General features: G+C 42.5%; 1 protein-coding gene across 5 annotated transcripts in view; it reads right to left on the bottom strand.

Annotated features, from left to right (window-relative positions):
- The window catches only part of TRIO (trio Rho guanine nucleotide exchange factor), a 367,782-nt gene that overhangs the window by 101,117 nt on the left and 251,066 nt on the right, over positions 1–15,599 (bottom strand). For all 5 annotated transcript variants that reach the window (XR_004056304.1, XM_030926983.1, XM_030926984.1 and 2 more), the window contains exons 28-33: positions 12,619–12,711; positions 9,926–10,037; positions 8,006–8,196; positions 5,943–6,044; positions 2,073–2,215; positions 1,386–1,485 (exon numbers count right to left, since the gene is read on the bottom strand). Coding sequence is in view for 4 of the 5 variants with exons in the window: in XM_030926983.1 (XP_030782843.1) it covers positions 1,386–1,485; positions 2,073–2,215; positions 5,943–6,044; positions 8,006–8,196; positions 9,926–10,037; positions 12,619–12,711 (741 nt within the window). In the remaining variant the exon portion in view is untranslated. The remainder of the gene's footprint in view (positions 1–1,385; positions 1,486–2,072; positions 2,216–5,942; positions 6,045–8,005; positions 8,197–9,925; positions 10,038–12,618; positions 12,712–15,599) is intronic.

Genomic DNA, 15,599 nt, shown 5'->3' with positions numbered 1-15,599 from the left:
GCAGAGAACAGACTCGCGGGTCTCATGATGGGGACAAAGGTCTCGTGAAATGAGGTCCGACTTGCATTGGAGAATGAGAAGCTCAGCAATTCTGGGCTGATAAATAAATGCCCTATTTACTGTCAATTTTTAAAAAAAGAGTTCAGTCTAGCATTCTAGGAATATAACAGAACACACTCATCTTGGCAGGAACAGATGACTTCACTAAGATCAATGTTCCCCATTGGCTCTGACAGAGAACATTTTGTCTTTTGTCCATCACGTAAACCTAGGAATCCAAATTCTACTAGCAATTTACTTTGTGGGTTTTTTGGATTATATCAGACAAAATCATGAGATGCTCTAGACTGCTTCTGAAGAAGATAAACCTATACAAACTTTTTTGATAAAAATCAAATCTAGCTCACAGTGGTCACCACTGTTGCCAATTCCAGGGCAGGTTTTCTATGTTCTGCTGCACCCTGTGGTTCTGAGAGGGCAGCCCAGGGCCACAGCTCCTACTTCCATCAGAGCAGCTCTGCTTCTACACTGCTGTGAGTTCTTATTATTTTACGTTGCCTTGACATCACTCTGAACCCAGAGAAGCTGGACTTTCTTATACCAGGAGCATGTCCTCCCAGGCCCTTATCATGGTCGGTCCCGATCTCTGCTTCACAGAACTTCCTTCTGGTGATCACTCCTCTAAGGGAAAGCCACATAAAACCTGCTTAACTGGCCCTGCCGACACTCACACCTCATACGGACTGTGCAGATATGCCAGAGTGACAACTTCCTACTCACAGAACGACCTCCTGAAACTCATGCCTGCTTGCTCTAAGCCCACTGATTGACACGCCCTGTGCCAAACCTGTCTGGATAACATTCTGGACCCAATAAGGAGCCTGGCCCAAGGACTCCTCTCTCCCCGCATGCTCCCTGTCCTCGGGGGTGCCGTGTGACCCCCAGAACCTGTAGGTAACACTCTTTATTTTCATCTTGTGTCTCTCCTAGTCGCTGGAGGGGTGCTGTCCAGCTTGAAGATCCTAAATTAAAACATACGTTGGCGTTCTGTGTAGGATTTTATTTTAAACAACAGGTTCTTCTGCTTAGGAATAAGATTAAAAAGCCTAAGTATGCTGCCCTCGAATGTCCCGTAACACCCTTGGCACTGGCAAAGGGTAGGATGGAAAGAGTTGAATGATTTCTCCTGAATCCTCAGGGTTCAAGTCGTCTCACCCCAATCCCCCAAGTTTCTGCCCCACCACAGGATCCTGGCACCACTCCTGGCACGTATCAACTGCTTGAAAATGTTGACGACAAACTGTGAGTAACAGAAAGGAGGGGGCTGCTTCAGCCAGAGACCAGCCACATTCCCCTCCATACACAAAGTGCCGGCAACGACTCACCTTATCGCTGTCCAGCGTGTTCTGAGACGTCCGCGAGGCGATGGAAATCGTATCGGGCTGGCTGCTGCCGTCTCCTTGGCTGTCCAGATCCTCTCCATCCCTGGCGGTGCAAAGAAACTTTTAGTTCCTGATGCTGCTGAGCTAGCTGGCAGTCACTGGAGAAGCAACTGATTTGTTTAACGAGGTGCATATCAGCCTTCACGAGTATCTGCTGCTGCCAGGATGTGGACAATGGTTAAGGCACCTTGCCCCAAGCACAGGCTTTCTGCTGGGCCCTGTGCTGAGTGTTTAAAATATATCATCCTGTTGGATTCCCATCACCATAAAATATAGTTGATATGATTGTTGCCATTTTAAAAATGAGAAAACAACAACATCTCGATGCTTTATAACTTATCCAAGGCCATGTGCATGGCTTAGACATGCACTCTGTATGGTGCTTGGGGTGAGAAAGGCAAAACAATGAGGTGTTTGCACACAGCCCTAGGTTAACTCTAAGCCAACAGGGGCTCTTATCTTGGACAAAGCAGTTTCATTACTAAGAACGATGTCATCCACAAATGGCAGTTTTCAAAACATATTCCTCAAAATGTTTGAGAGAAATGATTTTTGAAGCAGGGTGAGCTAACACCGCCTCGCCCCTCCCTCCCACATTCACAAACCTCCAGGGGCGCCCCAGGCACGCACCTCCTTCCCTTCTGTCTTGTGGCGGGAGCGGTCTTGGGGATGTGAATGGGCTCCTTCAGGGCTCCCTTCAGGTGGATCGTCCGCTCCTGGATGACTTCGCGGATATGCTTTATCCAGTCCTGCTTGTTCTCTATACTGGAAGCCTTAACAAGGTGTTAGTGTTGCTTAGGATATGGAAGAGCCCTTTCCAGAACTTGCGCTAACCACACCCAGGTTTCCTGCATTCCTTCAGTTTCTATTTTCAAAATGACTTTTCAGCAGAAAAGCAACCACATCCTATGTTTAATCTGCTACCAAATCAAATGACTATTAAAAAATATGTTTTCATCAGAACCATTGTTGTTTTATAGCATGTACATTACTCCAGATCTCTGACTATTGCAATAATCCATCATTCTCCAGTCCCAAGACCTTTTAAGCGGCCCTGGGCAAATAAACCAACACAGCCACCCTCACCGCCACCAAAACGCCTCTGAGGCTGTTGATGCAAACACTGTGCACTGGTCAGCAGCGGGCAAACTGCCAGCAGGAAACTGAACAAATCTCCACAGCCTTGTGGCCTCCTCTGCTGGACTCAGGAACAGCGGCGCAGCTGCCGCCACCTCCAGCCCCCTGTGCCTGGCTGAGAGCTTCCCGCATGCTGTCATCCACTCCCATCAGGGTGGGAGGGAGATGTGGGTGAGAGACTCCCTCAGCCTTGTCTTATAAATGAGCAACAGAGGTGAGGACAGAAGAAATGTGCCCAACGTCACAAGCTCACCAACTGCCAATCCCCGATGGCAGATTCACCTCGACTCCATTAGAACTCTGAAAAAACGTCCTCTGAGAACGACACAGACCAGATTCTCAGCAAGCACCTGCAGAGTGAGCACGTACGGCATCACTTGATCCAGACTTTTTCTTAAACTCTGCCTCAAAGGAGGTATTTTGTTTTTTTTCTTTCTACATGTTCTGGGCCTTACTAACAGCTTTCTAATTTCCTCACAGAAAATATCAACCTCCTATGATATCAGCGTAATTCCCTGCAGTTATAATTACCCTAACTGGCATAACTCATCGCAGGTGAGGTCACAAAGCGGGGAGTACCCAGCATTTCTCACTGTGTATCCTGTTTTTGAAAACAGAAAATCAAAGCCCATGTCGGGAACCATTAAAAGTAAACACCCTCTTTCTATAGGAACCGTTTTAACCAGAGGACATGTCTTTAATATGATTAACAGGTAGTGACAGGGAAAAAAAGATGGGTAAAGGCAGCCTCTTGCTCCCTCTTCCCCGAGTGACATAGGACAGCAGGAAAACCAACATCTTCTGGGGAGGGGGCGGAAGGAGGCAAGGGGACCAGGGAATGGGTGTGCAAAGTAAGTGACTCAGGAGAAGAAACTTTTCTAAAACTACAAATCAGTTGGAATTTAAATGCCTGATAAAAGTATTTGGAAGGTTAACTAAAGAGAAGTTCCCGCAAAAGAACATCTGGCAGAGTTTGGAAACAACTGAGGAGAACTGTTAATATGGTTGAGAAATAAAGAAAATTCTCATATGAACTGATCGTTACACTTACAGAGAGTAATTCTCCTAACCTTAAAGAAACTAAACAAGGAAAAAAGATGTCAATTTTTCAGAAGTAGTAAGAGAAAGGTAATTGAGGTACAGTACTAAATACAAGGTCCTACCTGGCTAAGAGAGGGGATAGTTCATTTCATACTCTGGGTAGTCACAATCTGTTTTAAGACTTAAAAATAATATTCTCCTTTCCAGACTAGAGAAGTGAAAATAACCAAAATTTTGTTTTACAACTACTAGGACATCATCATCGCCATTACCACCATTCCCATCATGTTGTCCACCACCATCAGCACACCAGCAGCATGACACCTCTCCTTCCACCACTGCCTGCACCCTCACTACAACCTGTAACCTCACCACCATCTCCCATCTTAGTACTACCAAAATCTAAATCATCTCCATCTACACTCTCACCACACCATCTAGACCAACAAAATCTGTGCCACCAGCATCTATGCCCTCACCATCAACACCTAAACCCTCACCACCATCTACACTACCACTGCCTGTACTACTACTACCACCAAAATCTACACGATGACCTCCATTTACAACCTTACCATCAAAGTCTATGCCACCATCATCTATACCCTCATCACCACCATCTACACCACTGCCACCATCTGTACCAGTACCCCCATCACCAAATCTATACCACTACTTTCATCTACACCCTTACCCTCTCACCACCATCTAAACCACCGTGACCACCAAAATCCATACCACCACCATCTCCACCCTCACTGCCATCTAAACCTTCACCGCCACCACCACCACACCGTCTCCACCACCTCCACCTATATCATCATTACACTACCATTCCCACCATCACCATCGCCAGCCTCACTACACCAACACCCCGCAGTAATCCCTGAAATTAATGAGAGTATCATTTCCTCTACTTTTTCCTTGGAAGTCAGAAAGGTATTACCCAAAATTCCTTAGAAAACTTTTATCTGGCAAAGCCTGAGAAAAGTCTTATTTGTCAGCTGTACCATGAGCATTTTGTGACATCCTAAATGAAAGTCTAGATCTGGCTAAAGTGTCTGTCACTATTTTTTGGAAGCACCTTCTGGCATCTGCCACTGTAGCTAGTCTGGATAAGCGGTTTATATAAGTTGCAAGTTTTCAGGTTTCGAGTATACCTTAAAATGTTAGGCCTTAGGAAGAAAATACAGTTATTTAAATGTAGCTATCAGTGCAATTTATATCAAACAGGGCTTTATGCCAGTACTAGCCAGAACACATTAGGCTGGTAATCACATATTCACTGCAAAACAACCCACTATTACAAATGAACAAAGATCTTATGAATACAATGGTTTCCACTGAAGAACACAATCTAGAAGGTTGATGTACAGGGGAGTAACTCACAGTCACTGAAAATTCCAAAGAGATGACAAAGCATGCAAGAGACACAAGGGGTGACATGCAGGTTCATACACCAGAGTCCCATTACACTCTGGCTCATCTCCCAATATTCTACAAACCTTAGCTCCACCATCCCCCAAACATCCCAAAGCCGTTGATGCCATTTGCAGATGGCTCCAAAAGTTCCATCTGTATTTTCTCAAACACAGAGGAGGGAAATACATAAGACAAACTTAGAGCTCTTGACCATTCCCAGGAGAGGTTAGTATAATCAAAACAAGAGTTCAAATCAAATATTCCAAGATATTTTCCTCCTCCAAAGACTATATAACCTAAAGTATCCCTAGTGGTTTTGAATTTTAAATCGTAACAGTATCAAACCCTGTCACTAATAATCATTCCTCTTTCCCTCTGTCCCCAAACTATTAAGCCACAGAGCTGAGGACCCTGTAAGGACTGTGGGTATGGCTAGCCTCAACTTCCTGTCGCAGGTCCTCACAAATGCACCAGGTGACTTTTTCCTTTTGAAACAGAACGTCAAGTGTGCAATGAGAGTTGTTGGTCATTCCTCCTGTACCCTGACTTCTGGCATCTCTTATAGAGTCAATGAATTCCAAGACTAGAAGAATGGGAGAAATTTAAAAAGACCTTGCTTCATTTGCCCTTTTAGGAGTCAGGTGAAAGTTCAGCTCAAATTGTTTCATCACCAGAACACCAAACTGGATTTATTCCACTACTCTTTTTGAGGTAGTCACCAATGTGAATAGAACACAAACACACACACACACACACACACACACACACACACACACCCCACCACCAACAAATAATAATAAAATAATATGAAAACCAGTATACTTTAACAACGGAAAAGCAAGCATGGTTGGCCACAGTAAATGTTTCATACAGCACAGTTCGAGTTTCAAATGAACATACCTTAAGGACAATTTTATTATCTGAAGTTGGCGTTCTCCCCACCCACAGTGCAAATTTGCAAGGGTCTCCTTCAACATGTTCCGTGACACCCAATTCTGAGGTCTGGACAAAAAGACAATTATATAATTAGGTGACAGTAAAATTCTGGAAGGATGCAGAACAGAGACCAAGGAAACAAGTTTTGGTTACTTGTGGCCATGTTAGGTTATAAGAACGCTGCTAGTGATCTCAGCTCTTGTGTGAGTTATAATGAGGACACTCTGTTCTTAGGCTACAGGTCACTGGTTTCGTCCTTCACTTCCTGTGAGCGTCTCTTATTGGAGACCCCAGTGCAGGTCAACAGGCAAAAAATTCAGGGGAAGGAAACCAACATGTGAAAATCCTATCTGACAATCAAGATCTGACTACTTGCAATCTTACAAGCAACAAACTGCAAAATGAGTCTTTCCTGGTTGCAAAAGGGCTGCCACCATGTTCTCTTCAGTATTAATGATGCAGCTTCCCAGAGGGCAAATGATGCTTTAACAGCTTAGTTATTTTGCAATTTCTTTATCAATAGCATTAGCTTTTAGTACTTCATCGGTAATTTTAACGGCTAAGAGGCAAAGTCCCTCTGTAATATATGCAGAACAAGGAAGCATGCAGTGAAAGGTCAATGGCTTCAGCTCCTCCCCCATAGTCAAGGTCCCCCTGATGCATTCTCCACCCCAGCAAAGGAAGTGATTCATCATCCAGAGCTCCAGAGGTGGCCTCTAAGGGAATCTTAACTTCTAAAAGATAAATTAAGTGAAGATATATTGGCTGCTCAAACAGATGAGCTTGGTCTCTAAAGACAGATGAAAGCCAGCTAATGAAATCACTAGCCAGCAACGTTGCATTGTTATCTTTTCAGTCAGAAGGTGACCTAAAATGATGTCAGCAAGCTGTAATCCAAACGACGACCTCAAACAGGATAGAAGCCAAACAAAATGGTATGAAAACCATCATTTGGGACCTGTGATTTCCAGATTATTATTCAGAAGATTTCCATACTTGGAGACGTTTTATTACTTGAGGAATTTCATTATATATGGACATCACAAAAAGTATGATGTGTAACTTGTCCAAATTGCAAACATCTATCAGTATTTATAAGAGATCTGCCATAAAGAAACCCACCTTCTTGGCATTTTCTATTCTTTTCCGGATGATGATTCCTCCTTAGTGCCACCCAATCGTCCCCTCTGCCCAGCCCTGCCCAGCGACCCTGCATGAATAAGCCTCTGAGAAACGACCCACTAAGTTAGATGGAAGCACACTGGATCCAGAGATGACGCTGCCCTTGGGCTTTTCTGAGAGCAGAAATGTAGTTTCACAAAGAGGCTGGTAAGGCTGGCTAGTGGTCACAAAATGGCAGCAGGTATGTGGCTCTTGCCAAGAAGTACAATGATAGGTTAAGTACGAATTAAAATGCATCACCGCATTTGCCAAGCAAATGGGGCAGCTGTCTCCACATAGCTGGGGCTGTGGATCTTTCAAACTGTACTTTGGCTTACGTATTATTTTCTCTAATAATGACATGTCACTGTTATAAACAACCATAAATTTACTTATGCATTTATATTTCATAAATTTATTTTTAATGGAAAAAAAACATCAAACCTCAGCATGGTAAGCCTACAGTGAGCCACCCAGGAAGGCTGTTTCCATATACTCCAATGTTTATGGTTGAAAAATTAATTATAATAAGAACTTAGTCATAGATATGATTATTTTATTTATAAAGCTAGTTAAGCACACCGGAGATAAATGATTTCACTTATGAAATGTTTTCTTATCCTGCAGTTATGAGATATGGGATTTAAGAGCAAGTTTCCTAAGTGTATAAACTCCAGAGCACCCTCTAGTGGACTTGGGGGTGGCAAATAATTCACTAAAGATGAAAACCCCACCACAATTCAGACTGGCACATTTCAGGACAGATTGGGAGGTTAAACTGAAGACGATGAGCAATTCTTCTCTACCTGCAAAAAGACCGCAATTGTGTTACCTTTAGACTTACAATTCTGAACGCCTATACTTACAAACAATTTGCTTTTGTAAAGGTACTTGCTTCTCCCACTGGAATCTTTCACTTCTTTACTAAATACTAAGGACATTTCAAAAAGGAAGAGATGCCGTTCTCGGCCCTTTCGAATTAAGGTTTTTGGGTCCCACACTTGGAAGGATTCCTGTAGGATGAGTTCTCCCTGAGACTCAATGTTTTCATCAAACCCTACAACATGAAAAAGGGGAGGCAAATCAATTTAAAAGAAAAATAAATGATGCACAAGAAAGCATTATTACTATTTTCAACATTTTTAAAATGCCCCAAAACCAACCCTAGATGAGAGTTTCCCATCTGATCCTGACGCCATGGCACTGATCCATCCTACAGAGGATAAGTCTTCCTAAGACATCACTTTACATATATTTTACTTTGTTCAAAAACATTCTGTGATTCCTCAAGGCTTTATTCTTTGAGTTCTACCCCTCTGGTGGGCCTTCCCAACAGTTGAGATTTGGTTCCACCCTCTACTTCTCTTCAGCCCTCTTCTGCAGCATCCCACCACATAAACCTCCTCTGGAACAGTTCCGCCTCTCCTCTAAGCCCCCACCTACTTTCCAGCCTCGGTCTTGATTCTCTCTGCTTTGTCAGCCCAGAGCATCCTTCCCAGACATTCTGCTCAGGTCCAGCCTTTCTCCAAGGACCTGTTCTGGTCTTGCTTCTTGGAGAAGTCCCTGGCTGCCCATGCTTGGCGCACCCTCCCTCCTCTGAATGTGACATTCTGCACATGAATCAGTCAGGCTCTGGACTTCATTACTGCTCCTCTCTTCATGGAAGTGGTCTGCTTTATCACCTGGTTATGAAGCCACCAGGGCTTAGTAAAGCCAGCCCTGGGGCAAAGGCTGCCCGTTACCTCCTGACTTCCACTCTCTCCTTTTCCTCTCATAGTAGAATCTCCCACTAGGGCTGCTCAAAATAAGCACTCCATTCCCCAGCCCCACGCATAGTTAAAAGCAGCCAGGTACCTACGCTCTGGGCAAGTAAGCACAGCAGTGGGTACCACTGCTAGTGTCTGCCCATCTGGAGTTCCCTCCCTGACCTTCTTCCCCACTTCCTGCTAGACGGAATGTTGGCATGGTCTTGAAACACCCTGGATCTAGCCAGCCAGAAAAACAACTAGAATGGAAAGAAGCTAGCTGGAACACAGCCTGAGTCCTTGATGACATCATGAAGGGCTGCCATACCAGATCAGCAGTTTATATCAGAGAAAGAAAAATCTGTTTTGCTTGGCCCCTGAGTTTTGGGTCTTATTACCCACAGCAGCACCTATGTCCAGTGTTACCCATAAAGACACAGGCTAGCAAAAGCATTTGGGGCAGGATTATAACTTACCCTGTGTAGCCTGGCAAGAACCAAGCTTTGCACCACAGGAAGAGCTTTCTTAAACAGAGGCATTTATGAAAATTATAACTGCTATAACTTTGAAACATATTTATCTAATTTTCTCTTTACCATGTTACGCACCAAATTCAATGATACAAGGAAATATCTGGTGCCTACTATGTTCCAGGCTCTAGCAAGTGATGCAACAGATACATAGATGGGGAAGCAACACATTCTTTTAAGGATTTTATAGTCCTAGTCCATCCATACACCCACCTACCCATCCATCTAACAGGGAGAGCAGGTGGCCTGCAGCAAGCGACACAAAATGCTACTAGAGTCCATAGTATGGAGAGGCTGTTTTCCAGTGAAGGGACAAGAAAAGCCTTTCAACGAGTGTAGAAGCATTTTATGTGGTCCTTAAGAAAAGCAGTGACACCGATTCTTTAAGACATGTTCTTAACCACTAACATAGAGACATAAAGCTGGGATTTTTAGGGTTCAGGAAAGCCATTTACAAACAGCGTCATTAGAAACTGCATAAATGCATACTGGAGTATGGAGGGTCCATTACCTTCCAGCATGCTGAGGTGCATGGCATCATTGGCTCGCTTTGGCACACTGAGCATCACCTCCAGGCCATCTTTAATCTCTCCCTTTCCTTCCTCACAGCACGTCAGCAGCTCCTGCAAAGATTGACAACAGAAACTAGGTAAAGACTGCAGAAGGCTCTGTCAATGAGACCTTGGCAGAAACAGTCTATGAAAGCCCATGGCTTTCAAGATAAAAACAGAGTGTGGTCAACTGGGCATATGTTCTCATAGAAACAAACGACCACCTCTTTATTCAGTGGACGGCAGGGTTTGTCCTGTTCTAATCAGAGTAAGCCAGATGTATTCGCAGTTTAAGAAGAAATTAGTATACTTGTTAACAAGCCTCAAAAATGATAAACAGAGGCCGAGTATGGTGGCTCATGCCTGTAATCCCAGCACTTTGGGAGGCTGAGGTGGGTGAATCACTTGAGACCAGGAGTTTGAGACCAGTCTGGCCAACATGGGAAAACCCCATCTCTACTTAAAAAAAAAAAAAAAAAAAAAAAAAATTAGCTGGGCATGGTGGCATACACCTGTAATTCCAACTATTTGGGAGACTGAGGGAGGAGAATCACATGAACCTGGGAGGTGGAGGCAGCAATGAGCCAAGATTGTGCCATTGCACTCCAGCCTGGGGGACAGAGCAAGACTCTGTCTCCAAAAAAAAAAAAAAAAAAAAAAAAAGACAAATAGAGATATTTAATTATTGTGTAACACATGATCAGCTACTGGTTACAGCTGATGGCCATGCCAGGTCCAACTGCGTTTACCACACAATCCCAGCATAACTTTGAACCCTGGAGCCATGAATGCAACACCCCATCTAAACTGGACCAGCCAAGTCACGCAGCAGAAACAGTAACGCCGCATGAGTACTTACAGGCAAATGCATTTCCTTTTCGCGTAGGATGTTTAGAAAAGCTCTAATGGTTGAATTACCTCTCTCTGGGGAGCCCTATGTGTGTGATCACATTTCAGAGCTATTTAGAGAAACATCCGTTATTAAATGAAAGATAGCAGGAACAATAAGTTCACCTTCTGGTGGGCTCCAAGATACTTTCTTACTGGTGTATTAATAATTACTACCAGTCAGTAATAGCAACAGCAGTGTTTTGTGTCTTGGAAGTTGACAAAAGAGAGGTATGGCACTGCAGTCAGCACTGGTCTCCCAGAGGCTGCGTGAGAGCAGCTCAGCTGCCTGATGGGCACCTTCCCTCATCACCAGATGGTGTTTACCTGTGATCCTAAGCAGCATGGCAAACGCTGCTCACAAATGCAGTGTACTGAGCCTAATAACTGATAACTGGCAGAAAATCTTCCTTGTTGGGGAGCTTAAGGGAGCTTATTACTGTTCTCCTGAAGAACCTCTGGCAGAGTAAGGTGAGGTTCACAAATTTAAGCACCGGTTTAGCAGAACTACACGCTAAAAACAAAATCCTTACATCCTGAGGACACTAAAAGGTAAATGCCTCTGCAGAATTAGAAAGCAAAGGACAAATCTGAATATGAACAAATTAGCCTCCTGACTTATTTTGCATTTATAGTAACTATATATTTCTGCAGGGATGGTCACAAAATCACTTAATGAAATTTTGATATGAAAATACAGAAGCACTTTTCCAATAGAAAAATCCCATAATAGTATCACTTTCACAAAACAATGTAGCCACTTATTACTATCTCTAGATTTTTCTTACTAACAAAAGGGTAAACAAGAGTTTCAGGTATTCGTATCTAAATTTCTTTCATATCTAGACAAATTACATAATAACTTCCTGTTGTCGAGCCTAGGATAGTATCCGGAACACGGCAGGATTCACAGAATACCATTACTGGGATGAACGTATGGTTTCTACATTTTAATGCTTAATAACATTCACCAGCTGAGAAAATGGTATGCTGAACATTACCAGACAAAAGCTGTCAATTTTTATGTAGTCAAGAAAATGCGTATTGATGATACATAATACATTTTGTGACAACTCTTAGCACGAATTCTAAGTTTTGTTTACCTTTGTATTGTCAAGACTAATCGCTATTGTTTTCCTAAATGTGATTTTAATTATAGTCATTCACAACCAATAAAAAGCAGAGGTCAGCCTGTCTCCAATACTTGTGATCTGTATGAACAAGGTGTGCCGTGAGGGCTGTGACATCAGAGACAAGCAACAAGACAGAGGAAGCCTCCTGGGAGTGGGTTCTCCATGGCTTCAGTGGAAGCCCTGGGCATCAGCCAGCTCTGTGTTCAGAGCTGAGCCTGTTAACAGGTGTGAGTGATCATTCTGGGCACGCCCCTTACAGTCTGAGCGCTTGTTTCCATGCCCGCAGACTAGCATTGTTGGGAGGTCAACATACAAGAAGCATACCAAAGTGCACCACGCCTGGCCCACAGTCCGCAAGCCACAGCTGGGAACTAAGGGTACTAAAATATCAAGAACTGATGATTTCTCATTTTATGTTTAGGGTTGGTCAGTGCAGTTCAGATGCATAATCATGACACATACTCTCATTTAACTCTTGCAATGAGAAATTAGGCAGGGCCATAAATACTAATGAATTAAAAAGTAAAATTAAATGACTAGGTGTTTCAAAAAATTCAGGGTAATTATGTAAATGTCAAAATAATAATACATAATTCATAAAATTTCACAGGCTGAAGACCCATTATACATACTTTTAAAAGGAGTTGATACTTTGTTATTCGCTGAACCGGTTTAATAAGGTAGGAAGAAATGGAATTGGCTAATCCATGTCGCTGCTGTATCTCCTGTATTAAAACAAAACCAAATGAGAAACAAGCCTTAATCACAGGGCTACACTATTAAACCATGGCTATACGACACGTTACTTTTCCAAATACTGTACCTGACAACTTTTTAATCATGCTGAAATAATAGAGTTTTCTTCTCCTAAGAGGTTTTTAAATTATTAACACAGACTTCTTTGGTTCTAAAATGTTACTTCTGGAGAGCAAGGGGTACTTTGGAGCAGGAGGATCTACATTACTGTTCAGTGCACATTTAATGCCATGATTTGCACTTTGCATTTTGTAATTATGTCCTTTACAGGCAACGACCTGCTGGCTGGTTGTACTCCTTGCTGTGAAGACAAGCTGTGTCTGTGCTAATCACCACTTTATGCTAGCACCTAGGACAGACCTCAGAGTTACATGAGCACCATATAGATGTTCAATACCGCTTGTTACTGGTAAGAAGTATAATCAAAGGTCATCAGATAGTCTGGAGAACAGAGGAAGCTGGAGCAGAAACCCTCTAAAAAAATAAACCAACATACTATGAATACTGAAAGCATGTAACTTGTGAAATTTCTTAGGCATGATTTCTCTTATTCTTGAAGACATGTTTTAGGGCATAAGGGTTTCTTTTCAAGTTCTGGGGTGCATGTGGAGAACGTACAGGTTTCTTACATAGGTACACACATGTCATGGTGGTTTGCTGCACCCATCAACCTGTCATGGACATTAGGTATTTCTCCTAACGCTATCCCTCTCCTGGACTCCCACCCCCTGACAGGCCCCAGTGTGTGATGTTCCCCTCCCTGTGTCCATGTGCTCTTATTATTAAACTCCCACTTATAAGTGAGAACACGCAGTGTTCTGTTTTAGTTTTCTGTTCTAGAGTTAGTTTGCTGAGAATGATGGTTTCCAGCTTCATCCATGTCCCTGGAAAGGACATGAACCTATCCTTTTTTTTTTTTTTTTTTTTTTTTTTTGAGACGGAGTCTTGTTCTGTTGCCCAGGCTGGAGTGCGGTGGCGTGATCTCCACTCACTGCAAGCTCCGCCTCCCGGGTTCTCGCCATTCTCCTGCCTCAGCCTCCCCAGCAGCTGGAACTACAGGTGCCCGCCACCACGGCCTGGCTAATTTTTTTGTATTTTTAGTAGAGATGGGGTTTTACCATAATAGCCAGGATGGTCTTTATCTGACCTCATGATCCACCCATCTCGGCCTCCCAAAGTGCTGGGATTACAGGCATGAGCCACCGCCCCTGGCCTGAACCCATCCTTTTTTTATGGCTGCATAGTATTCCATGGTGTATATGGCCACATTTTCTTTATCCAGTCTATCACTGATGGGCATTTGGGGTTGTTCCAAGTCTTTGCTATTGTGAACAGTGCTGCAATAAACATGCGTGAGCACGTGTTTTTATAATAAAATGATTTATAATCCTTTGGGTATATATCCAGTAATGGGACTGCTGTTTTATCAAGTGGCATTTCTGGTTCTAGATCCTTGAGGAATCGCCACACTGTCTTCCACAATAGTTGAACTAATTTACATTCCCACCAACAGTGTAAAAGTGTTCCTATTTCTCCAGTCTCGCCAGCATCTGTTGTTTCCTGACTTTTTAATGATCGCCATTCTAACTGGTGTGGGAGATGGTATCTCATTGTGGTTGATTTGCATTTCTTTAATGACTATTGATGATGAGTTTTTCATACGTTTGTTGGCTACATAAATGTCTTCTTTTGAGAAGTGTCTGTTCATATCCTTTGCCCACTTTTTTTTTTCTTGTAAATTTGTTTCAGTTAATCATAGATTCTGGATATTAGCCCATTGTCAGATGGCTAGACTGCAAAACTTTTCTCCCATTCTGTAGGTTGCCTGTTCACTCTGATGATAGTTTCTTTTGCTGGGGCATAAGGGTTTCTAAAACGGCTTTGATTCTAAACACCAAATGTGCTATGTGCTCTCACTGTTTAAGTGAAATACTTAATACTAAAATACTTGTAACTCCATATACAGGTGCTGAATTTTGTCTGATGGCAAAGACCTAGAATCATGTGAAATATTAAAAAGAAAAGGCCACTTTGGCCTGGGAGAAGCCTTCCTATTTAAAAAGGCAGTGATGTGTAACGTGTAATGTAACGGTCAAGAGAATGACAATTAAAATAGGGTCATCTACAGGTAGGGCTTCATCTCAAAGACAGAAACTGAAAAGTTTATTCTACATCCCCAGACTTTCAGATAAGAGCTGATGATCCCATCTGTACATACACAAGTGTAAAGACAGAAAACAAGTTCAACATCCTCATAACCTTATGCACCAAACTATGCACACTATTCAATAGCACCTTATCCTTCAATCAAAATGTACTGGCACATATTTGACCAAGTTCTGGAAACCCAGAAAGCACTCTGTGTATCATGTTCTAAAGCTCCATCCCTTTTGTGCTGAATAATCCGCTGAATAGCTTTCAAAACACAGATGGCCTGTATCTACGTTTACTCCAATGAGAACACAATTAGTTAACCTTCTAATTATCCTAGTTGTTATGGCATTATTTGTAAAACTTTACTGGTAGGTTGACTTTGAAAATTCATAACATCATGAAATTAAAATAGGAAAAATAAAAAGATCCACATTTGTTTTTGTTTTACTGAGGGGGAAAAGAAGCTTAATAGTTTATGCCTTCCGTGTACAATATTACATGTGAAAAAATGTACTGAATATAAACAGTAATGACATTATAAACGATTGAGTATAAATAATAACATACACACACACACAAACATACATGTATATATCATGTATATATTACAATCTAAGTTTCTTACAGATATAAGGCTTCCAGGATTTGTGTAGGATCTTTAAAAAACAGAAGACAATAGAAGAATAGCCCAATATAAACGAGA

This window comes from Rhinopithecus roxellana, chromosome 3 (genome assembly GCF_007565055.1).
Source record: "Rhinopithecus roxellana isolate Shanxi Qingling chromosome 3, ASM756505v1, whole genome shotgun sequence".
Taxonomy (NCBI): Eukaryota; Metazoa; Chordata; class Mammalia; order Primates; family Cercopithecidae; genus Rhinopithecus; species Rhinopithecus roxellana.
This window is presented reverse-complemented; position numbering and strand designations above follow the sequence as displayed.